We start from the raw sequence: 27004 nt of genomic DNA on the forward strand, positions 1-27004 counted from the left end.
TTCTTGCATATGGAAATTATGCAATTGGGTGGAGGTAGTGATTTCCAGTGCCAGGAATGTCTGGCAGCTGCAAGCCAGATGCTACACTAATCCCCATGCTGATCACTGTTACTCCATAATTACTAGCTAGATTAGCATGTTTTGCGCAGTGGCACAACTGCCAAACTAGCTACTGTATACCAAACCTTCTTGGAAGGAACTACCTCATTTTTGGTTTGTCTTCTTATGTTGGTGCTATAATTGTTGGTTAAGTGGCTGTCTTGGTTAAAATAGGACCCAAGATTTTAGATCATCCACAGTCACAAAATCCCAGTGCACATCTGACTGCCTACCGAGAGACTCAAGGCTCAACAAAATGTGACATGGAAGATTCATGACCAGGATCTCCCATTGTCACAGTGAATTGGGCTGAAAGAGGTTACAGTCTATATACATTTGCAAATCAGTTCAGACCTTTTGTTGGCCAACCTGCCTTCCGGAGGGGCAAGTGTGTATGTTGACTGACCTTTGTTTTACCCCTGCTCATTCTGAAGCAGAATGTCCCTACAACCTAGTCTTCAAAGGCTTTCCTGACTCAATTATTGCCTCTTATTCTTCAGCATATAAACTATATGACTTACCTGCTCATTATTCTAGAGCAAGTATTATGAATTAGAATTTGTTTATTTGATAACATTTCTATGTTCTGTATGTTTTGTTAATACCTCTGTTTGGTAAATTCCAAATGATGTGTTCTAATCTGGGATCATTCTAACCTACCTTATCTCACTCCATGTTGCTGCCTTGATCCTCACAGCCAAGCTATTATACAAGTGTGTGCTGATCTCCAAGGACAAGGGAGGGCAACTTCTGGGAGTTGGGGTGTTTATGCAAAAAAGGCCACGTGTTGTCCACACTTACTCTAGGAGAATGGGGTGGGTGTGGGAAGGAACAAATAGGGCAACAGAGTTGGAAAGGGATATGGAAACAACGAGTGTTGAGAAACATGTCCGTGAGGATAAAAGAAAATTATTACAAGCTTGTCTGGAGGGGGTACCTAACCCCTGTGAAATTAAATATGATAAATAAAACGAATTCAGCATTATGTTGGAGAGGTTGTCAAGAGAAAGGATCGTATCTACATATGTGGTGGAAATGTGAATTTGTACAAAAATTATGGAAAATGGTGTTTAATGAGATAAAATAAATTATAGGAATGGAGATAGAAGGGACACCTACTGTGGCATTGTTATCAGTTTATGGAGAATTGAATTGTAATCAAGAGACAAAAGAATTGATAACGAATTTGTTAACAGCAGCAAGATTAATGATATCCAGGAACTGGAAGGTTCAAGGGGATTATCATATAGAAGATTGGTATAAAGGAATATGGGATATCGCTATTAATGATAAATTAACATGTAACATGAGAGTCAGACGAGGAATGATAAAAACGAATGATTTTGAAGAAATATGGAAACAGTTTTTAGATTTTGTACTATTAAAGGGGAGAGGGAAAACACCTCCAGAGGAAGTAATCAGATTTTGGAAATATGAATAAGATCCCATGGTTGGGGGGAGCACATTAATGTTAATCATAGACTATATGAAATGGAATCTAGTTAAAATAAATGTTTATTAAATTGTTTACTTTATATTACTGTGTATTATGGGATAGGGTTTTATACTGTATTGTTTGTATTGTTTGAAGAAAAAAAAATAGGTTGCTGAGAGTAGCATAAGGAAAAGAATAGACAAAGAAAGGCTAAACTGAGGGAAAAGAGAGCAGCATATAACAGGAGCAGAGTGTAACCAGGGACGCAAATATACACTCTAGTAATAATTAACAGAATGTGTGGTGAGCTACCTTTCCTTCTAATAAAAAGAGCCACTAATATTATTTTTTGCTAATCTAATATGACTGATACACAATCAAACACTGCATCTGTAAAGCAAGGAGCATTAACATTAAAATTCACCTTAGTCAGCTGACTGGGAAAAAGAAGAGGTGGGTAAAGATTGTGAACTGGCAGAGTGGCAACTTGGCACCCCAAGCGAGATCTTCCTATCCCCCACCCAAAATGCTTACTACTTTTCTGGTGACTCCATAGGTGGTGACATTTTAGGGAGGGTTTGGTCCAAGTGGTAAAGCTGGGGCAATAAGGCAGACATTAATTCAGCTTATCTAGTGACCCCCTGGAGCACCAAAATAAGGAGAGGGATGGGTAAGGACTCTCTGAAAGACACCGAGATTATCACACTTCCTTTTTTGTTTTATTTTTTAATTCAAAATAATCACATGCTGCTGCCAAGTTGACTGGGAAAGTTAGAGTGTTTAACCCATTCCTTCTGTTCCATTGAGGGGGGACCTTGGAAATTGTACCTTGGAACGGCTATTCATTCGGGGAAGAGAACAGGCACCACAACTGTACCAGTCCTTTTTCCTTTTCATAACGAATAGCAGCTTTAGGAGATGGGTGTTTTAAATCTGGGAAACAGCATGGGAGAAAGGGGTCAAATTTCACCCCACAGTGACATTTCTCTAATCAAGTTAGTAGCCCCCACATCTCTGCTATGAATTAACATTCCCCCACAAAAAAACCTCTTTGACCCCAATAGAACTACACAATTTACTGACATGAGGACACATACAACGAATATAGACAAGTATCCAGCCATTCAGCTAATTTAAGTGTCAGATCATGGAAATTTGCCAAAATACTGCAAATCTTTTATATTCTGCATAAAATGCCTAAACAACCTCTTGTGACGTTTAAGAAAATCAAATAGCATGAGAATGAGTACAGAACATTGTTTTTCTCTGTCAAAAAGTAAAATACATGATGAAATTTTATGTTCTATTCTAAAATTGTCCAGAATCTTCCTATATTGAGAGAGAGAAAAGCCTTTTTATATAGTAAGATAGGAGGAGGGTACAGCAAAAATATAACTGTTACTGAGGAAAATGAACTATTGGGAACCCCACTATCCGCAAAACTGAAAGGAGAGGCAAAAGGCAACTTCAGAAGTCAATAAATCATTCCTTAAATGACAAACATAAAATCAGATGTGCTGTCTTTATATAGATTAACTATACATCTTTACAACTTCTCTTTTAATGTTGACATAAACCTTTTAGTCACATTTCAGGTTACTAGCTTTATCCTTTAAAACTGTTGCCTGTTAACAAGCTGAAGCTTTGACAAAAAATGCTCTCACACACCACTAGACATAATTAATCTTACCATCTTCATTGCAATAGCAGGACACCAATCAAAACAAGTGCTCATATTTGTCAGTTACGAATTCCAGATTTTTAAAAAAACCCTTCATGTTTAATTAGGGTTTAAGAAGGAGCTACCTTACATTTTGTACAATGAAAAAAATGGACGCCAATGAATGGTCTAAGACTGCAGTATTGCTGAAGTTGAACAGAAATGGACCTGGTCATTCCCTTGGATGGGAGATCATTTATATATTCATTATTTAAGTATACTGTATGTGTATATATTATTTTAAAACCCCACAGATATAACTAGAAGGAGCCAGGGTGTAAGTCATTAAAAATTCTCCTTATAGTAAGTGTGCCTATCTGGAATTTCTCATTAGCAATAGTTTCGTTTAGAAACCATTAAGTAGTATTCCGGAGCAAGTCTGTTTTAACTATTATGCAGTGAAAAGAGCTATTCCTAAATCAATCAGTTCTGGGGGGAAAATCAGTCTCTCTTCAAGCTTTAAAAACAGGCAAACTTTTTGCTTAAACAGTTTGCATTTTTAGTATTCAGCTAGTGGTTAGCATAGTATGGATCTTTATCTTGAATGACTTGTTAATTTTACTGCAGAAATGCAGTTGTCAGGAGGTGCCATGTTAGAATCAGGCATTATTAGGTGTGTGTGCTGACATACTATGTGAGGTGCTGGGCTGAAAGGATGGGCAGGATCCAACATTGCCTGCACATCAACGGGATCCACCAGTAGCGCAACACAGAGCTAATGGTTCCTAAAATGATCCTGGAAACAAGCCAAAATGCTCTTTTCTGGAAGGGGGCAGGTCAGCCATGCTTGCAGAAGGAAATTGTACAGATCTGCCCTGTTCTGGAAATTAGTGTTTCTGTTTGTTTGGGGGAGGGGGGGTGATTTAGGAAGTGCTAGTGGTCAGTCCTGCTGGCACAACAGAATGAGCAGAGGCTCACCAGCAGAACTGGATTCTACCCACCCAGGAAGCCTATTGATTTGTCCGAACATCAAAGGACTATAAAGGTTTCCAGATGAGGCTGGGACTTTGCCCAGCCAATAGCAATCTCAGTTGTACCTGTATGTCTACCAGACCTATCTCTTGGTTCCTCAACCTACAGCTACCTCAGGCCAACACTAACAGCTATTGATTCATCTTTCAGTCACATACAAGGCTAACTTGTTTTTTTCATTAGGTGTGCAACTGCGTATTTTATTCCTGACTGATTCTTTAATAATATAATGTATTTTAGACACATTAATTATTCCAGCTTTAAATTAATCTTTAACCAAAAATATCCATTAATATTGAAATAAGCAGAAAAATAAATTTAATTAAGCTATAAGATACAGCGGAATTCATATACAAAGCCATCAATTTTGCATTTTAAGAAACTATCCTAAATACACTTACTAATGAGGTGGGAGACTGCAACTGCTTTTTTATTTACTTTTGTGCAAGTATCCTAAGGGGCAAATAATTTTGATTAACATAGTGTATTTTATGCTATAGTAGCTTTTCTTATTCAGAAGTTGCTACCCACTATAAAAATATTTATATGGAGTAGAAGAGTAGATTTGAAAGCTACTTAAGGACTATTTATCCTGACTTACTCCATCTCTGATATTGCAAATCACAAGTTGGCAATATTGTGCCTGCAGGCATCAATGTGCTGAGGACACCTTTCTAGGCACTCATCAAGGTGCTCTACCCCTCCGACTTTTTAAAATATTAACACATTTTCTTACTGTCAGCTGGGAGTACAGTGAAATAGGTTTCTAGGATGCTGACAATTGTGGGTTTAAAAGGAGTTTTTTTGGTGTGCAGCCATGTATTTAGTGCTATGTATTTAGTGTTTTGGATAGCTTACATGTCCTTTACCATGTCTCCCATGGCAGCCATTTTTTGATGGTGCCCAAGACGGTTTATTTTATTGCCCCAAAAGACTTCTATTCCTGCTGCAGATGGAAATTATTGTGCAAACAAGGTCTTCATTTTTCAAAAGGTCACTTTTGCATCTACTGCCCACAAAAAAAATAATTTTGGGATTCTTAAATATTTTAAGGGCACTAAACCCTTTAAAAATTGGGGTAGATAAACATCCATGTAATGCAAACATCATATAATTTCCATGTAATCCATGTAAACATCATATGATTTCCAGCTATATGATGGCACATCATGCTAATTACTAACTTATTTTAATTTTGAATTGAAAACAGAATTTTAAAGGAGCAAGGTGTGGTTTTTTTGAGAAGCTACTGAAAGAATGTTTTTGATATATTGTGAAAGTGGTCACCATCCTAAAATGCAAGATGCAATCAAGGATATGCTGGTGATAAATCTTTTAGATTATGCTGAAATTGCATCTCATTCTCTCAGATTCGTTTGCTGTACATCTTACAAGTGAATCAGGAACTTTAATGAGAACAACTATGGCTTAAATCCAAGAAATTGCTTTACATTTTGCAAAATGAAAATTTATCTTCAGGGCTGGTTCAAACATGAATACATGTTACTTCAAAACTGAACACTGGGTAGCTCTAAACCTTTTTCAGGTAACCGCCCCCTTGGTTCCACAAACTCATGCCCAGTGCCCCCTACGCTACCCTACACTATAAAAAATCATTATTCAGAATAGTGGTTTTCAACAACCCACTAAGGAAGATAATAACAATAAAATTCAAAACAGTAACAATTAATTGAATATTTATTCAAAATCTGTAGCACCCACCGCAGGCTTGCCAAGGGAGCGAGGGAAAAGAGAGCGAACGCCTCTGTTTTGCAGTCATCGTGGCGGGGCATACCAAGCAGGGTATGTCTCTTCATTAGTGTTTTGGTGCTTTTGAAACATTAATTCACCATTAAAAGGACTCTTCTTAAAAGGAATTAATACATGTGTGGATTCTTCCCCTACATGGCTTGGGACCGAACTATCTTCTCCCATAAAAATGTCCCTGGGTTTTAAGACCTTCTGGAGAAGCACTTCTCGGAAAAGACCACCTCGAGTGCCCCCCTGCCGCTCCTTTGCTTCTTAGCGCCCTCTGCTTCCCCCTTGCCTCTTAACACCCCCCTATGCAACCCCACTGCCCCCTTTGGGAACCACTGCTCTAAACTGAGTGTGTGAATTGATTCCATTGAAATCTATTGTGTTTGAGATATTCTATGTTCTTAATTAATGTGATGGGTCTTTCACACAATGGGCCATCACTGAATGTAGCAGTGTTCATAGTGGCTTATGTTAAATTAATTACCCTACAGAATAATAAAAAATTATACTGTATGAAATTAAGAGAACAATTAAGAGAACCTTCCACTCTTGATCCCTATGTATTATTTCCATATATGTTTTAATGGTATGTTTTCTGTAATTAATTCAATGTATTGATTCCCTGTTGAAACAATTTGTATTTTTCTCTTTCTGGTCAATTGACTGCAAATAAAGATGATGATGATAGTGTTCAAGCTTGATATCCAATTACCCAAAATCAAAAAGAACTATATTCAGTCCCCTTAAGGTCTAGTGATAAAAATACTAAGGCTGCACTCCTGTACTCACTTCAGTGGGGCTTATTTCTGAATAGCCATTTATAGGATTGTATTATAATTTTATTTATTTATTTATTTATTACATTTTTATACCGCCCAATAGCCGAAGCTCTCTGGGCAGTTCACAAGGAGTGGATGAGAATACATTAGAGATTAAAGCCAAAATTGGCAAGGAAATTTTTAATCATATGCAAGTCAACTTGCAAAACTGTTTAATATCTAGCATAAATCCAATGGGTGCATGGCAACATGCATCTTTCCCAAAGCATATTAGTCAGCTTCCCATAACATTTCTTAGTATAAGCTATTCATTTTATAGTTGTCGAACTATTTTTAGTAATGCCATTTTATAGCCGTCTGTTTCCACTAGCTGGTTAGAGATTTAATTTAACGATTTGGTAATATTTAATTGGTATATTCACTAAACGCCACTTCCCAGAGCTGACAGGATATATTGAAGTGATGAATTTGAAAATGAACTCCTAACTCAACATTAGTTTTTGGCTTCACTTACTCCTGCCATTCCCCTTTGCCATGAGATGAGAGTAATGAATGAACTAGCCCATAGCATGTCCAGTTAAACCTTGTAGAAGAAAAACAATAGCCAGAAAGCTACCATACTCAAATAAATCAAGTACAGCCAGTGCTTTTGATGTTTGCACCTCACAGAAAGTGTATACATTAAACACAATGGATTGAAGATTCTCCACAGAATGTAATGCATTCTCCCTACAACGTAATCTGTAGAATTGCATAGTAACATCACAAAATGTATAACAAATGCTGTAGGTATTTGCCAGCAGATCTTGTTTCTTTATTTTCTTTCATAGGAAGATTTAAAGCAGAACGGTTAGGCAATGTCTAGAACAAATGATACAGAGTATACATTTATAATTTTGTTAATCAAAAATATACGTTTAAAGACAACAACCTTTTCCACTATGATGAGGTCTCCAACTTGAATGTCTGAGCTTTTAACTTGCACTTTACCTTTAAAGAAAGAAGAAATTAAATTAACATAAGCAGACATCACAGAAGTCCCAAGGTTTAGTGCACCAGAAACAGGTGAGCAGTCAGGAGCAAGCACATGTGCTGATTCCCAAACAATCCAAAATGAATAAACTGTGGGTTGTTTCATCATGCAAACTGAGTCAAAGTGTACACATATACTTACTATCTATTCACATTGTACAATTAGGTATCTGTCCCTTCCAATATAGAAATTTTTAATACTGAAGACTCATTCAAAACATGTTAACATGTTTTCACATATTAGAGGATATGAATTATAGCATTAACTTCTTATTTAATGCCATTTACTTATTCACTTAATAATGATAATACAAAGCAGTACATAGCTCCCCTTGTGTACATATAACACAATAAATTTCACCTGGTGCTGCTTAAAACAGGAGATTGTAGAAGAATTTAAAATGGTTTCTGAGAAAAAGCTGATAAACGTTGAAAAGAATTTAATCTAGTTAATTTACTCAAAATACTACATTCTCATACTGTTTCATTTACAAGTTAATTTACTCAAAGTACTACATTCCCATATTGTTTGAAATAAATTAAACTCACAGCATAATGTGGGGAAAAAACAACTAGCACAGTTAGCATTGAAAGATCAAAGTGGACCTATTGACTTCAGTGAGCTTACTCTTAGGTAAGTGTATATAAGATTGTACCCTTAGGAGCAACACATCTATCTTAAACCAGGGAAGTTGGACTTGCGTTTTCAAATAAACTTTCTGCCAGAGATTTCAGAACTCACAATTTTGAGTGACCTTAGAAAGAGATGTGGGCTAGACATTTAAAAATAAATACAGTATTTTGAAAAGCTTTTTAAAACTAGGATAAATGATCTTCAACATCTTTCAGAGTTTTCTCAGAAGCCAGTTTTAAAATCCCTCTCCTATCTTTCCATTTTTAAGTACCACCAGGTGAGATTTATTATGTTACCAGTGAAACGTGTTTGTTATAACTGAAATGTGTTTGATATTGGTGCACTTTGCCACAGCACATTACCGAGCACTTAAAAGATATAAAATCTTTTCTTCCCATCATCATCATCATCATCATCATCATCATCATCATCATCATCATCATCTTGAGATCCTGAAGTATGCCTGTACTGCTGGCCATGTATGTGCCTCAGATAAAACTTCCAACCATACTACTTTGGTGGTCTTGAAATTCAACGTCCTTACCTGACAACCGAAATTTGACTTACAAATTTCAACTAGTACTCCAAACATACTTCAGCTACAATTTACTGTCTAGCATCTCCTAAACATCTTGCATGCCTCCACTCTTTGCTCAAGGAAAACAAACTGTCCTGTAGTGAATTCTTGCACCCCAAGTCCAATCATCTGTACTTCTAATACTCAAATATTCATTGGGAGAAACCCATCCTGGAATGTACAGCCCAATGCAGGACAACAGTAATTAATCACTCTTGATGTAGGTCTTTCTGATTGTTTTCAGGTGATGCCTTTTTCCCCTGGGATTCTCATTCTCTGCAACAGTTTAAGAGCTGTCATTATTTTACAATAAAATGGTGGTAAATCATCTAAGTATCAGCAACCTGCTCTTCTTATTTATACAGTGCATGGGGATGTTTTGTATGTTAAAACAGGGGCAGTTGTTTACAGTATTACTATACAGATTTGGCTAAATTTTACCCTACTTCCACTGGTTTGCAGGGAGATTGGGAGAACTTGCCTCAGCAATAAAAACTTTAATCTGAAACCTTATCTAATAAACAACTTTGCCTTTGTCTATCAGAAGCAATAGTCACTGAATAACATCTCAGAAATCACACAAAGTATATAATATTGCAACTTTAAAAAGACAATTTGGGAAAAACATTAAATGCTATTCGCTGCATAAATTATTTTTGCAAACTATTTTTTCTTCTAAACACATTTCACTAGCTAAAAACACTCTTCACCATCTGTGTAATTGCCAATAAAAAAGTCCAAAGCTGTCAGAAGGGGCTGCATATTGAAGCTTTATAGTCCACCAAGGCACAAGCCTTTGCCTAAAGCCGTATATGGAAATAGAACACAATTAAGTGTCTACCATAATTCATTGCACTTGAATGGCAGAAGACTGCAGCGATTTTAAAATAAATAAATAAAATCCATGTATATGAATATTTTACAATACAAGATCTCTACGAATAAGGTAAGCAAAATTATGCGAATACTGTATTAGAATCATCTTCTGTCTTTTTGCCCTTTTCTTTCAAGATACTGTCTGTTTCATTTAGGAGAGTATAAATAGTCAAAATAAATAAAAATGAATAAAAATACCTAATATAAAATTCACATTGCTTAAGTTTTATTTTGGGACTTACATCCTGCCTTTCCAAGTCACAGCAAAGTGCTCAAAGTAATTAATGTGAACCGCCCAGAGAGCTTCGGCTGTGGGGTGGTATATAAATGTAATAAATAAATAAATAAAGTAACAATTTAAACATAAATATAACATTTTTATACTATAAGTTGTATCATCTTAATGCAAAGATCTGATATTTGTAGCCAAGGAATTGAAGCGATAGAGGATATTTCTGAAAAACAGCAATGTTAGGACAGGAGCACAGAAAAAGCAGACTTTGTGACTGTTGAGAAACTGAACATGTATTAAAAGAAAAACAAATTGCACGTTGTTCTCAGTCAAGAAATGTCAGTAACTGTGACAGTTTATTTATATCTTATTGCAAAAGTATTCAAGATTCCAAAATTGAAATAAGCTAATTTTACTAATAAGAGGTAGAGGAACTTTGGTATTTCATATTAAAGATAAACTGAATGAGAATCTTCCCTCAAATGAGCTACCAGTGCACTGATATCAGGCTGAGGAACTCCTCCAGGGCCAGGTTCCATATCAGTCCGAGGTCTGACTGGCAGAAACAAATCCCATTCCTTGTGTATCATGTATTTTTTAGATTATAAGCCTGTGGGCAGGGACTGTCTTTCTTGTTTATTGACTGATTGTATGCTGCATCACAAGCCTTTTTTGATTGAGGAGCAGGATAAAAAATATTTTAAATAAAAATAATAAATAAATTCATTGTTTTTATTGGTTTATCTTATTTTTTTAATATATATTTTATTGTTGTTTACTGACATATGTTTCACATTCATATGATGATAGGGCTGTTCCAACCCAAAATTGGGGACGGGGTGGGAAGGAGTGTTTTCCACATTTTCATCCACTGTAAAAACTGTTCCCTTTGCAATAATATTTTGGGGCAGGAATGAGAACTTCAAAGTTAGTGAAAATGACCCTCTGTATTACTGCACTGCAGCCCAACTGCTCCAGTGTTCTCTTTCCACTCCAGGCTATTTTAGAGTGAGCATAACTTATTGTTTTTGTTTGCACTCAGAGGTGCCATCATGTAGTCAAGTCTATTTGTTTGTTACACTCCAAGCCCTTCATAGGCAGCATCCAACAGGGCCGTTGCACAAATGTCCCCTCCTGTTGATTCCTTTGCCCAAGTGGGACTCATGGCTTGCATAATGGAGATTTCACACTCATATAGGAAGCCCCAAAATGAGAAGAATGCTTGTTTCTGGATCATGACAGTTCAGCGAAGCTCCCTTATGTGAGCTCCACTAACCTGCTCTGTTCTAGAAAAGGAGTATTTTCGCTCATTCCTGGAAGCACTAAATCTCTGTTGCGTGAGTGGGGGTCTCACTTGTGGAATGGAACCAGTGGGAGCACAACAGAATTGGCATGGGTGCAGCATGCTGCTGGATACTGCCCCATGTTTAGTATCTGAGCCAAAATTCCAAATAATGTAGAAAGCCTTATTAATCTTTTCAAGTCAAGCCTGGCAAAATTTTGTAGGAGCAAACAATATTTTACTCATTTTTTTCAATACATAATTTTGAACAATAATCTTGATTATAAAAGAATATTAAATTGTAATTGTTCTTGGGTAAATTCCCTTATTTTCTTTAAATACACATCAGATAGAGTGACTAAAATGTCAGAGGATGGGTTTATTTTTCTTGGTTTTTTTTGCAGCTTCAACATTTATTCATATGTTATTTCAAAGAACTTTGCTTTCAGGTAGTAACATTTTTTAAAGACATGTACATTTGGGATGTATGTTCTGACTCTTCAGAAAGTATTTTGTGATTTACTCAATTTCTTACCCCTTATTTGACAGTAGTTAACATATAATGTCATGCAGTTCTACAGTATTCTGTTTGTTTCTCTTGGTTAATGTCTAACAAGCCTGCACAACTTGTGGCCTATAATACTGAATGTGGTTCACCAGTCATATGTTTGATAAACAGTCACTTTTTGCTTCCTGCCTGGGACTGCAACCCCAAGAAATAGCAAGCATCAGCCAGGGCACCATGTATGGCTAGTGGGCTATGTTTGGACTGGTGGGTCATACGTTCTGCACATCTGGTTTAAATAGTTTGTAATTAACAAGACTACGCATGATTCATATGAAAAAAGATTTCCAACCTCGTATTGTAAGCTTGCTATATAACTGAGAGTTCATTTCCTTGTCTCGCTGGTAACGACGAAATTCATCAACTGCTTCCCGCAGCACTGTGACAGCCAAAACAAATCCCTGTTTAAAATATAACAAACATTTCCCAAAATGGAAAATATTTTTATTAAAATACAAGGAGGATTTAACAGTATATGAGAAAAGCATGTCCTTATTTTTTTCATTTTATCAGGATAGTTTGAGTGTGTGTTTTCTTCTTATTCTTATTCCCCAATGTCATGGTTATTCTACAACCTGATTAAGATATAGACAATAATTCTACTAAGATTTCCAAAAAAGGTAAGATAAAACTAGTTCACAGGATTTGATCATAAGGATAAAACATCATATTCTCTAATAATGATAATTCCTAGATTAATTTATATCTAAGGCAATGGGATGGTTCAGATGCAACATCAAACTACAATTTTCCACTATCTGAACAACCCTGGAAAGACCTTCAGACGAATGCACTGTGAATTCGTACACATTCTCCTAATGTACACAGTTTTGTAAGCAATTTATACTAACATACACATTTTTGGAAATAGTTTCCCCTAATATATGCCTTTTTCTAGAATCACCTGTAATGTATGCATTTTTGTATGCAAATTATGATCAGAGAACTGCACTGCAAAATTTGAGACATGCAAAAGTCAAAGGATAATTGTGTTCCAATTCACCAGTCAGTTCAGGTATTTTGTTTGTTCATATTACATTTTGTTCGTTCATATTAAACTCAAACAAACATAATTTCTCCCCCATTCCTAGTTTCCAAATCTCATTTGGAAAACAAGCACAACCCAAAGATCACTAGTTCAGATGAAATGATGAACACTTTTTTGCCTGAAACCAGGAAAGTTACAGAGAACATAAGTCTAAGGCTACACCATTATTTTTCATGTATCATCTGAACTGTCCCATGGTCTCCAAAATGTGAAGTTAAGAGGCATGATGAAAATCATCACATATATTTACATTTAAAAGAGATGTTGAAAAGTAGTAGGAGAACAATATTTTCCAGAATAGCTTTTCCTTTGGGCCTAAAGACTGGCAATCTAAATTTTGCTAAAGATACTTCCCACATTCCCTCTCATAGAAAAAAAATCCCATGAAACCAATGGCACTTATTGCCAAATAAATACACTGTGACATCTGTTTCTTCAGCTGCACATGCTAGATCAAGGATAACCAACTGGTGGCGAATGTGCCAGATGTAGTCCTTGAAGCAATTTTATCTGGATCCTAGTGATCCTACTGAATTTTAATCAAGGGTTGATATAAAAGTTTGTCTAGTTTCCTTTTTAAGGGAAAGAAAAAAGTAAATGTTACACCCTTCAATTCTGGATTGTATATGTAATCTCTTGGCGATGCACAAGCACATATGCTCCATACTTAGAACCACTTATTGATGGATGGTGCCATTATTATAATGGAAACTGACCAGTTATGACTGTGAGAAAGCCAGGTTGTACAGCAAAAAACAGTTACGATCATTAGGGCAGACAAAAAGATCAAGTGGCTCCTAGGAATACAGAAGTAGACCCACATTTGTTACTTTGTTGTTTCTCAGCACAATCGTTCTTTGTTTTTTGTTTAAATCCAAACAAGGTGTTCTTTGCTAGCCTTGGGAATCCAAAAGACCATCTCAAATAAGAAACAATTTTGTGGATGCTTGGGGAAATAGCTACTTCTTGCTAGCTTCCTAAACTGAATGCTCTTCAGGGAGGCTTTGCTATCTATACTTGGTGAATGATGACACTGAAAAATGCTTCCACATTTAACATATACTATTAGCTGAGGGCAGTGAGATGGCTTGATTGCTTTGATGCTGTGATGAAGAGGACTCCAACTGATAATAGCAGACCTAACATCATAAGCTATGATATTTAAATACTTAACATATTAAATTGAAAAATATTGGTAATAGATACTTTATTTTTAAGCAAGGAACCTGTACTGCTTTTGAAGCATAAGGAGGAGGATAATTCCAAAATTGTCTGGCTATAGAAACATGCAATGTTACATTTTTTAAAAAAAAACTAGGTAATGTATAATTGTTCATAAAAGACCAAGAGGAAGCCTTGGGGGTGGTCATTAGGGGATTTGGAGCTAAATGCCATCAATATGCTGATGATACTCCCTGTAACAACTGAATCAGGTGAGGCTGTGCAGGTCCTGGACCAGTGCCTAGACTCAGTAATGGGCTGGATGAGGGCCAATAAACTGAAACTGAATCCTGGCAAGACAGAAGCCCTGTGGGTGAGGTAGGCTCATTGCCTGTTCTGGGTGGTGTTGCACTCCCTCTGAAAGATCAGGTTTGTAGTTTGGGGGTACTCTTACATCCATATCTGTCGCTGGAAGCTCAAGTGGCCATAGTGGCTCAGAGTGCCTTTTACCAGATTTGGCTGGTTCGCCAACTACAGCCTCTCCTGGACAGGCATAGCTTGGCCACAGTGGTACAGGCATTGATAACCTCAAGATTGGATTACTGCAATGCGCTCTGTGTGGGGCTGCCCTTAAAGCAGCTCCGAAAACTGGACCTAGTGCAGAATGCTGCAGCTTGGCCGTGGTCTGGAGCTGCCCCTTTTCAGCATGTAACTCCTCTGCTGAGGGAACTGCACTGGCTGCCTATTCGCTACCTGGCCAGGTTTAAGGTTCTTGTACTTCTGTACAAAGCACTAAACAACTTGGGACCAGGATACCTATGAGAGCGCCTTCTCCCCTACCAACCTGCCCAGTCACTGAGGTCATCTGAGGGCATACTCCTGGTGGTTCTACATAGATCCACTTTCCGACTGGAGTTCACCAGGGGAAGATCCTTCAGTGTGGTAGCCCCTTTCCTATGAAATTCCCTGCCTCTGGAGTCAGGCAGGTGCCAACTTTGCATTCCTTTCAGCATCTCCTGAAAATGTCATTCTTCCAGGAAGCCTTTCCTTAATGACCAGCCACGGTTCACTTTTCATTTTGCTTCCTTAAAAATCTATTTTAAGGTGTTTTGTTCTGTTTTTATCTCATTTTATCTTGTACACCACTCTGAAATTTTGAATGGGGAGCGGTATATAAATATTGTAAATAAATAAATAAATTTCTATCTTTTGTACATATGTCCATTTAATATCACACTGGGCAACTTGTGACCCTCCAGATGTTTTGGCCTATACCTTCCACCAACCTTCAGCTTTGGCTATGATGGTTAGGGGCTGATGGGAGTTGTAGGCCAAAGCATTTGGAAAGCCACAAGCTGCGCACCCTGATTTAGTAATAAAGCTACATTTATTTTATTCTGGCTTAGTTCAAACATAACATATCCCAATAAGTTAATTGTAATTAAAAGATCAGGAGTGCCCCTGCAAGGTGCAGGATCCCCCTCTCCTCTTTCCCTCTGAGGATCATGTGCTCCGTTTCCTAATCCCCACTATTGCTAGAGTTACACCTGCGTCAAGCTGAATGCTAAGGTTCCAAGCTGTAGTTCAATGCCTGCTATCTGGTTTGCATTCAACTCAACACAGACACAGCACCAGACACAGTAAGCTCTGAAAAGCAAAGTGGGGAGGGAATTCAAGAGAGAAAGGGAAGAACATGAAAGTCTGACAGTTGCTCCTGATCTCTTAACCATTAAGAAACAACAACAAAAACATTTTATCTCTTGAGCCTCTGTCATGTGCACACAATTTCATATACTTAAAATATTTTATATAATTTTTGTTTACCAGAGGAGCCCAATAGGTGTAGAGGTAGCCTATTTTCAGCGCTGGTACAAACTGTGAGCAGGAGACAACGAGAAAATAAAGATTCAAGAAAAACTTGAATTGTTCATATAAAACCTAAAAGTAAAAGAAAAAAAGAAAAACCAGAAAATGGTGCTTTCAACAACATTTCCATTATACAGAAATATTTTTAACAGCAACTTTAATAAAAATTATAATCTAAGAGTTGTTTATTTTTTCCCAAAATTTGATCAACAATACTTCTTTCAACATGATTTCAACAATTTATTCTAATCCAAAGAGCAGTATCCAACACTGCTCTCATACTCGTGGGTACCACAGCTAGCACAGTGGGAGGCTGGCAGATCCTGAAGCAAATGAAAACACACAAAACTGGATTGGGGCAAGTCAACAGAGCTTGCAGAAGTGACCTCCACTGACATATCCCCTGTTTCCTTAGGAAGCAATAACGTTCTGTTGCGCTAGCAGTGGATCTCGCCAGCACAATGGAAACAGCGGGAGCACAGCAGCAGTATTGGATACTGCCCCCCCCCCCCAACAAAAGTAATAGTAATAACTTGAACATTATTCTAAAGTTCATCCACAATCTAGGAATGATAATAATACCCAACATTCATATAGCACTTCAGCGTGTTCACAAGACTGGAAATACATTTTCTTAGGAATCTTTATAATAAGCTTATAAGCTAGGTTAGTACTAACTCCATATTACAAATAGGGAGCTGAAGCTGAGAAAAAAGTAGATTGGCTAATATTACCTAAGTTTACGGCAGAGGTGAGATTTGAAGAGCATGTCTTTCTAGCACACAGCTCGTACCTAGCCACTATTCAGTAATTAACATGACAAAAAACACCCCAGTATTGTCTAATATTGTCTATCAATTTAAAAACGTAATGAATATGGGGGAAAGCACTTATTTTTTGAAAAAGAATGAGATCAGTTTTAAGAGGATAGCCTGCATATATATAGTAAAAGTAATACAAAATAGTTCTATTGGATTTATTGTATTATAAAAACAGCAAAGTATAGCTTGTTACACTATTCTGCCATTATCCCTATCTACTCTTCTAAAGGAAAAAAAAGTTAATTCTATAATTGATTTTATTTTAAATACATTTCCATTTTTACTATGTAAATAAAGAATGTTACCCAAGTCTGCAGGTGGGTGGGATGCAAACACAATACAATCAAATGCAAGCACCAGACAAACTAACATATTATGGAAATTTCAATACATGGAAATTCAAATTGGTTTAGCAGTTATTATTCATTTACAAACATATATACAAATGGTAAGAGCTATGCTAGAATAATACTGTGTTTATGTTTACAATGAAACATGATTATTTTCTTCTAGAATGTTTAAATTCTCAAATAAATTAATCTCAGCAGGGTAACAATATTTTCTTCCTCACCACTAATTAATTTAAAATCCCAGTTAGCATCAATTAATAGCTCAGTAATTGGTATTCATACTAAAGCCAGAATAGGATTCCAACTGTGCAATTACAAAACGCTTTCAAACTACTCCATTTCCTAAGGAAAAGTTTAAGAAAAAATATTCCAAGACTAATAATGCATCTGGACTATGCTATGCCAACAGGTGTTCACAAGTCATGACTGATCTTTGCAGGCATCAGGACTCTGCCTAAACCTCTGAAATACACATTGTGCAGTTAACTATAGTAATCAATGTTAAATGTATACTTAGGAAAAGCTCAGTATAAATAGAGAAAATGCTGGTTTCATGCAATGAAGATGAAAATATTTGTCTGCATGAAAACAGTTGACATTAACAGCTTCAAAAGCAAATACTCTACACATTATGGTCTCACTTCTTTGTCTTTTTAATTAAAGGGGGGTTACAAGAAATATCATGCATGTGCCAGCCTGCTGAATAGTATTGGTGAGCAGGGGTAGTGTGGGGTGGAGAGAAAACCACTGCATAACAATTACAAAATCTGCATTCTTACTGAAATTAAGATTTGAAAGGCAGCATTCTTGTCAACAAAAAAACCAACAAGACAATTTATTACTATGGTAAAAGGCACAGTATATAATGGCCTGTTTATTTCATACTCATTGAAACAGCTCTCCCTCAAGAGTTACTTTCAGTCAAATATTAAATTAGAAAGTAACAAGGCTGGCTATCCAAAGAATCAATGCTAAGGTCATAATAGAATTTACTGAAATTAGTCAAGGAACAAAAAAAAAGCGCCAAACTGTGCCCTTTTGTGATTTGCACAAAATGTATTACAACAAATTATTATTGTTAGCAGTGAAAAGAATTCTGCATCTTGAAAACCATAATAAGCGAAAAGAAAATTTGAAGAGACAGAGTATTATTTTAAACTGGATTTAGTTAATAAGGGGTTTTGTTATATGTCTATAACACACATAACAGCCAACACCATATAAACATTTCTTACATAAAAACAATTACTAGATTTATGTGCTTTCCTGTAATCTGTACCACTAGCCATACAAGAGAATTAACTTTCTAACCATTTATTCTGCATTTAAAGGGAATGCTCAGTGAGGAACAGTTCTACATAGAGATTTGGAATGCCAAAAAAGGAGGAAAAGTTAAAAGAAAGAAAGAAAAAGAAACAAAAAAAGAAAACTAGGGGGATGATTTATACACAATTCCGTGCAACTCTGGTAATAAAGTTTTAAAATTACCAAAAAAAGGTCATTATGAAACCCTATGACCAATCCCCCAGATGAGACTGCATATGAAATTTGAGTCATTTAGGGCTGCTTTATATGCTAAATTTTTGTTCCCGATTACTAAATAACATCTATGTATACTAGTCTCAGCATTGCTCAAATAGAAAAGGTAGCATATGAAATATTCTCAGTGCGTACTTCTCCACATTCCAACTTTTATGTTTTATACACTCTGAAAAATTCATTAAAATGTATTTTTCTTCATTTATGTTTCCACCTACCTGAAGGTGTATGTGCCTCCAGCAAGGCCAACAATTCAAAATCAAGTTTATATAGCTCTAAAACTTGACATATAGTTTATTAAGACGTAATTTGACATGTTCATATTCCAGATACAAAATATTCATTAACATAGGAGCATGACCTAGTTAAAATGAAGACCATTGTCTTCAATGGGAGAGGCTTCATTGAAGTCAGTGAAACTTAAAAATGCATAAATTTGGCTAGATTGTGTTTATATTCTGGATTGTGTTTTATATTCTTCACAGGATTAACAATATTTATTGATGAATTTTTTTTAATGTTCTTGATGTTTTGTCCCAAACATACAATAAAAGGTTGTCATTTTGTTTAAGAATCTTGTTGTAGAATTTATTTTACCATCCAGGTACACCTAAAATATTTTCTACTGATAAATTTAATCTGCTATTCTTTATTCCTCCTGAAAAAAAAAAATGTATTTTTCAGTTGTGGAATGCTGTTCTGAGTACTTCAGAGGTGGCCAACCCTGATCCCATTTAACTTCCAATTAACTCTTTCTTGCTCTTACTACAAAGGAAATTTCTCAGTGGGAAACTGCTACAAAAAAGAGGACTGTCTGAAACTTCAAGAAAACATGAAATGACTGCAATTAGAAATTTAGAAGATTTGTTTTAAAATACTGTACGACAGACAATTTATAAAAGACATAAACTAAGCCCACCTTTAAGGAATCATTAGTAGCCTTACCCCAGGTATAAATGTAAAGATATTGTATTTTTGATTTTTTATAGCATTTCTCGGATACTTTTCTTCACATTTTTCAGGACATCCAAGCCATACTGTGCGTGCTTTGAGTTCTTTCTTTCTCCGGCAAATGTTTATGAGCCAATCACAGCAACTGCAAGGAAAAGTAAAGGAAGCCTTTCATTTTCAAAACAAGAAACAGACTTGCTGCACCTTAAAGACTAACACATTTATTAGGTCATAAGCTTTCATGGACTGGAGTCCACTTCATCAGATGCAGTGTATTATAGTTAACTTGCTAAAATGAAATGAAAGTATGCTTATTCTAATTCAAGTTAGAAACTGAACTAATTGCCTAGGTTTTTGGTAAATATATACAAGGCTTGTTCACAAAGATATACATCTTGATGGAGCAGTGCTACCTTCCTGCATCAATGCAGGGAATTAGGCTCACCAAAAACCCTGGGAAAAGATAGCAAGGGATCTCTGCTATGTGACACTATTTTATTTTATTTTTGTGGCCCTGTTGCACCTCATAAAGGCTCCAAAGGAGTCCCAACTTTCAAGGACAGCCTTTTAGAATGTAGAAGACTGCTGCCAGAAATTAGAAGCTAAAAGAACCTCTTGTGTGCATGTGACTCTTTGTATCCTGGTCATTCCTTTTGTAAACCGCCCAGAGAGCTTTGGCTATGGGGCGGTATATAAATGTAATGAATAAATACATAAATATTAGTGCTAGAGCCAGGAAGGGGAAGAGCATCCTGTTCAGTTCTTTTTTGAAAAAGAAATACAATTGTGATCTTGCATCGCCTCTTGTTTAGCCCGTGGGTGGAGCAGATGATCTTGGACTACACTATTTCTCTATTTTTAAAAGCATCACATACAGCCTTGTGTGTATGTATTCATCTTTTAAAATTAAAAACCAATGCTATCATTTGATTAGAGAAAACTTCAATCAATTTATGGATTAATGAACTAATAAAATGTGCACATATGCTTAAAATCAAAATATATTTGTTTGTTATGTAGATTCTGGCTCGATCCTGTGGCCAGATAATTGTGTATATCTACTTCTCAATCCAAATCTTAACAGAAACATAACATACACAGGTGGGTTTATTTATGTAGGGATCTATGTATGAAAAGTTCTAAATCTGTCCTTATTAAAATACGTAAGATGGCTTACAAGAGCACCTTAAAATCAGATCATAAGATTAAAAAAGAGTATTTAAATAACTAATGTAACAACAAAATAATTAGGCGATATTTGGCAGAGCCTAAGGTCATTATAAAATAAACTGAAATGCCAGCTTAAACGAGTATATTTCTTAATACAAGAATACCCTTCTGATTAGAATCTTTGGCTCACACTTGCAAGGTGAGAACTGAGCTAAGAGCAAGTGAAGGAGATTCCTCCACTATTCTTCAGGGCCTTTAAAAGGGTAGAAGAATCTCCCCTAGTCATATTGAGCATCAGAAAGGTCCATAAAGTAATGAAACATGTGATGCTTTCTGAGCTTTCCCAGGTTCAGCTGAGTCTGACAGGCCCAATTAATTGGAACACTTTTTTATTAATCCACAAAACTTTGTTTAATTAAATTGGTTTGATTAATATTGCAGTCCTTAAAAGAAATTTCTAAAAACAATAGAAAAAATGCTTTGTTGATGGGGAAGGAATGTGCGTTTATTTGTTCCAGTAGCGTCACAAATGCAAGGACATTTATGGAATCAGTCTTTTATCTCACAGCTGGAAGAAAGAATAGAGTTTTTACTGTTCAAAACAAAATTGCTGTAAAGTTGCGAAACCAGCCAAAAAAGGATGGAGGAATATGTATTATGGGTAGTGATGGCACTATCAAATTGTTCACAATGGCCTGGTTCAGACAACACGCTAAAACTATGCTGCTTAACCACAAAATGGTTAAGGGAATGCATTGCATTCCATGAACCATTTTGTGGTTAAGCAGCATGGTGTAGCGTGTTGTCTGAACCAGGTCACCTTATAAAAATGGTAACATCTACACAGTGTAAATCCAGCATCATCGCAGCAGCCATGGAGATGGAAGATAAGCCATGCCAAGAGTAAAATCCAAGGTTTCTGAGTAGCAGACATGACAAAAACTGCTTAGAGCAGTGCCAAAAAATATGGCATTATTTGGTTCAGAACCCGCTTTACTATCTTAGATAGCAGGTGGACTAACATTGCACTCTGTCCAGTTCTCAGTTGGAGCTCACGTCAGCATTTTTCAAAGCCCCAGATAACTTCCCCATTGATTAGAATGGGAAAACCACACACCTGTAACTTTTCATTTTGGGTCAGAACTGGATGAATTTCAACTGGCGGGTTAAGGGAAGTAGCTAACCTAGTAACTAAACCTAGTAACTAAGGGTGTATATAGGATTCAATATTAGCAAGTTAAAGCAACAGCAACTTTAAGTAAAGGAAAACATTAGGATGCAAGGGACTTCTAAAACCCAGGACTGGATTCTTAAAAAAGCAAAAGTACAACCACTCTGCAACTCTTTAAGCGCTCCCTGGCCATTATTGTTCCTAACAGATGGAAAGAACTCAGAACTGATGAAATAGCTTCCAATCTCTTTTTTTCAACATCCCTCCCCAAAACACTGATCCGAGAGCCCTACTATAGTCATTCCTTAATTGTAAACTACAGCTGTCAGTCCCAAAACTACACCTCCTCTCTCCCTGGCAATTTTCTTTTATGAACAGCTTGTAGTCGGTTCAAAAGTGTATCAAATTGGGACAAAACACATACCCCAAGGCTCCAAGCAAGTTCAAAGCTTTGGGACATGCTAGCTGCGGACCAGAGTTGCCTCGTGTCAGAAGCAGTCCAAATATCTTCAAAGCAATGGCTAATCACCTCAGATTTGTACCACAACCAAGACAATTGCTCAATCCAAATAGCTACCTTGAATATTGTGATGAAAAAGATATAAATTTACTTTTAAAAAACCCAGCACAAGCTTGGAAAAGCTGACACAGAATTCATAATCCATATTATATAGATAAAAACTAGTTTGTCTTCAGTCCAGCGTATAAACTTGTAATATATGGATTATTTATTAAAGTTTGCCCAATAATGATACAGTATCTACATGTATTGAAGTATTTCAACATCTCTATATAATTTAGATTACAAAACAATAGTTTGAGTGAAGAGTCATTCACAATTAGAAAGCTGAATCATGCAACAACTATTTCCTCCCCTCTTAGGCAGGTGCCAAAACCTTCATCAGCTTAGCAAACAAATTACAGATATTTGAACAAAGTTTGGCACCACTAAGCAGTTCTGATGCCTCTGATAAAGGACTGATTGGCACCTAGAGATAAGCACACTTTAAGCCCTCAGATGCAAAGAGGTCTCACTGATGGAAATAATTATAGATTTTGACAATTCAATTTTGAAGTATTTATTGCAAGCAAATGGGATTCAATACTTTCAAGTCCTGGGTATCTAAAACAAAAATCCCTATCAGTTTGTATGGAGATGATGTTGTGTCCCTTTTGCCAAGATGTGTCTTTGGTCTGCTTAATGGTGCATTAAGAATAAGTCAGTACAAGTCATACCATACGGAGTTATATTTACAGAAAATATTTTGAAGTAAGTATCTAGAATTAAAAATGCATTTAGGAATAAAATGTTTATACAACTATTGACAAAATAAGATGCTAATGAGATCTATTGCTCAAAGATCAAGTCTCTAACATGAAAAAAATCTTGTAAGTATTAAGAGTGAATTTTTAATGGGCTCAGACTTCTAGCATCAAACTTATTCAAAATATAATTTCTTATGATCACAGGCAGCACATAAAATGAGATGCAAATGCCATTTTGGGTCAATCTAGACAGGACAGAATTATGGGCGATTTTGTCCATCCACCAAAAGAATGGTGCAGATCAGATTTCTCCACTCCCTACAGCTTTGGAGTTGTACAGGAAGAGGATAGAATGGGAAAGCGCACGTGCAGAAATCTGCTTGCACAACATTGGATATAGCTCTGTCATCTGATACCCAAATACAGAGGCTAAACATTTGGGGCTGAACCAATGCTTCTGCTCACAAACTTGCAATATATCAATTGAGTATCCTTTAGTAACTGGTCTCACTGAAGAAAGCATTTATAATAGCATACCATTTCAATTTATGTAGCCACTAGAAAAAATTAATTACAACTTTTAATATAGAAAAGATATAATGGCCTATCAAGGGAGAAGGGTTGTTTTGTTCCCTGTTTTACTAGTTAGTTGTCTCATTGTTGTTTCATGCATACATATGTTTCAGTAAAATTAAGGGAACAATCCTATGGCCCCTGGACAGAGTCTGGGGGACATCAGATAATTCGGATTCCTGGAGAGCCGGTAAAGGGAGCATAACGGTGGGGAGGGAGGGGACTGGAGAAGCTGAGTCCTCCCCAGCCTCCTTCCTCCCCACTCTGATGTGCCCTAGTTAGTCAGGCGAAAAAGCCTGTCTAGCCAAAATGCAGAGCAGGAGGAGCTGCAGAGAAGTGATGATTGCTTCCGCTGCTCTTCCATTAGATGCCCATAAACCTCCAGGTTCAGAGGCTTATGGACACTGCCATAGGATTGTGCCCTAAATTTAACAAAGAACACAGTAAGGCCATAATGATAAGCTATTTGAGGGAAAGAATGGACTTCGTTAAAGTTTGTCTTTATTATTTTTATAAAACTCATCAGTTTATAGGGCATTATCCAATGCTACTCATGCGCCTCTGCTCATCCTGTTGGGACCAATCACCAGCACTTCCTGAAGCACAATGATGTGGCTGAAAAAGTTTCCTGCGCGCCTTTTTTTACTCATGGAAACTTTTCTGTTTCATAAGTTCATTAGTAACAACAAATAGATGCCAACTGTTAAGCACAATATTAGGCAAGCTTGGTAGTTCCAAAGTTGCAATTAATGTTTTCAGGTGATTAGCATGTATGTGAGAGAATACATATGAGACAATACATATTGAGATACATCTATGTCTCAGGGTGAAATGGAACTAATGGCTGTGTTTGGACACCACAACAGTCAACTCAATGGTTGGTTATTCTGCTGGTACTCCCCACACAATCAGAAATAACCAAACGTGGCGTGGTTTAGGGTCAGCGTTGTGCTGACTGTTAGTCAACAGTGCATTGAGTCACTCGCCCTTCCTTCTCCTTCTCAGTCCTCTCATTTGTATCCCATCAGCCATTTCCCCTGAAAATCCATCCCGGCAGCCACTGCATTGTGGAAGCATCATCACTTTCCATGAGTAATCGATTTTCAGCCGTGGGCGTTTCTTTCTCCCTCCGCGCTCTCCTGGGGCGACAGCTTAAACAGGGATTTTCCATTTCATTTTTGGCTCATCCGTGGTGTCTCCATCCTTACCTGTTGGAGCGTGAAAACAGTGACTATGATCCTACACCCTCAGCCTGGCTTTGTGAGGGATCCATGCTGCTTGGATTCATGCTGGCAAGGGTGAAAGGCTCCCAAAGGTACTGAGAAGCTTCCAGGGTCATCTGCAAGGAAGCTTCCTCAGCAACAGTGTGAGAGTATAGATTAGGGACCTGTAGATAGCTGTGGGAACTAGCCAGGGACACTGGAGAGGTTCCTGGACAAGCAACATAACAGAGAGCAAATGGCGTTTTAATGTAAAGGATTGAAAACAGCAACAGAAGATGCCACCGATGCAGCCTTCCTCCACAGTATTATGAATATCTGCTACAGTTGGCTACAGAACTGTAGCCACAGTTGGCTACAGAATAGGACTCAAAGAGTACTTATCAATGGAACCTTTTCAAACTGGGGAGAGGCAACAAGTGGGGTACCGCAGGGCTCAGTCTTGGGCCCAGTGCTCTTCAACATTTTTATTAATGATTTGGACGAGGAGGTGCAGGGAACGCTGATCAAATTTGCAGATGACACAAAATTGGGTGGGATAGCTAATACCCTGGAAGACAGAAACAAACTTCAAAGTGATCTTGATAGGGTGGAGTGCTGGGCTGAAAACAACAGGATGAAATTTAATAGGGATAAATGCCAAGTTCTACATTTAGGAAGTAGAAACCAAAGGCACAGTTACAAGATGGGGGATACTTCGCTCAGCAATACTACAAACGAGAAGGATCTTGGAATTGTTGTAGATTGCAAGCTGAATATGAGCCAACAGTGCGATATAGCTGCAAGAAAGGCAAATGCTATTTTGGGCTGCATTAATAGAAGTATAGCTTCCAAATCACGTGAGTTACTGGTTCCTCTCTATTCGGCCCTGGTTAAGCCTCATCTAGAGTATTGCGTCCAGTTCTGGGCTCCACAATTCAAGAAGGACGCAGACAAGCTGGAGCGTGTTCAGAGGAGGGCAGCCAGGATGATCAGGGGTCTGGAAACAAAGCCCTATGAAGAGAGACTGAAAGAACTGGGCATGTTTAGCCTGGAGAAGAGAAGATTGAGGGGAGACATGATAGCACTCTTCAAATACTTAAAAGGTTGTCACACAGAGGAGGGCCAGGATTTCTTCTCGATCCTTCCAGAGTGCAGGACACGGAAAAATGGACTCAAGTTAAAGGAAGCCAGATTCCAGCTGGACATCAGGAAAAACTTCCTGACTGTTAGAGCAGTGCGACAATGGAATCAGTTACCTAGGGAGGTTGTGGGCTCTCCCACACTAGAGGCATTCAAGAGGCAGCTGGACAAGCATCTGTCGGGGATGCTTTAGGGTGGATTCCTGCATTGAGCAGGGAGTTGGATTCGATGGCCTTGTAGGCCCCTTCCAACTCTGCTATTCTATGATTCTATGAGAAGTATGCTGAACAAAGCACTGGAGGTATCGCACACAAATACCATCAGTCGGGGCTGTGTTGGGACAGGTGGCAGCAGGAGAAGGTGTCGAGGTGAGCAGGGAGAAGGAGGGGGTGAGCATGTAGCACAGGCATAGCAAGGGGCTTTGCGGCTGGCTGCCCAGGTGGGGAGGAGCAGTGGCAGTGCAAAACTCTTACGTCCCATCAGGCAGGGATGGAGAGATCACAGATGAGCCAAAAAGGGGGTGATGCTTATATCTTCGTATATATCACCCCCCTGGTCAGGGGTCATCCATGCCATACTAGAAAGTAAACAGAAATATGAAAACATGAAGGGGGCGTCTGGGGCAGAGACCCTTGTAGATTTTCAGTAGCATGAAAGCATAGAATTGCATCCCCTACCCCCTGCCATTAGAGTACACATTTCAGTTTATATAGAGAAGCAAGTCAAGCCATGATGCCTTCAGGATCAGGGTGTTGGTCAATCAAAAATCATAGCAAAGTGGAAAC

General features: G+C 37.4%; 1 protein-coding gene across 3 annotated transcripts in view; it reads right to left on the reverse strand.

The window, feature by feature from the left end:
- ATP9B (ATPase phospholipid transporting 9B (putative)) overlaps nt 1-27004 on the reverse strand; it is a 170298-nt gene that overhangs the window by 120450 nt on the left and 22844 nt on the right. For 2 of the 3 annotated variants that reach the window (XM_063130466.1, XM_063130464.1), the window contains exons 3-6: nt 19692-19842; nt 15995-16108; nt 12254-12362; nt 7695-7753 (exon numbers count right to left, since the gene is read on the reverse strand). In XM_063130466.1, coding sequence (XP_062986536.1) covers nt 7695-7753; nt 12254-12362; nt 15995-16108; nt 19692-19842 — 433 coding nt within the window. The remainder of the gene's footprint in view (nt 1-7694; nt 7754-12253; nt 12363-15994; nt 16109-19691; nt 19843-27004) is intronic. The other variant, XM_063130467.1, reaches the window with a different exon arrangement.

Source organism: Elgaria multicarinata, chromosome 7 (genome assembly GCF_023053635.1).
Source record: "Elgaria multicarinata webbii isolate HBS135686 ecotype San Diego chromosome 7, rElgMul1.1.pri, whole genome shotgun sequence".
In the NCBI taxonomy this organism is placed as follows: Eukaryota; Metazoa; Chordata; class Lepidosauria; order Squamata; family Anguidae; genus Elgaria; species Elgaria multicarinata.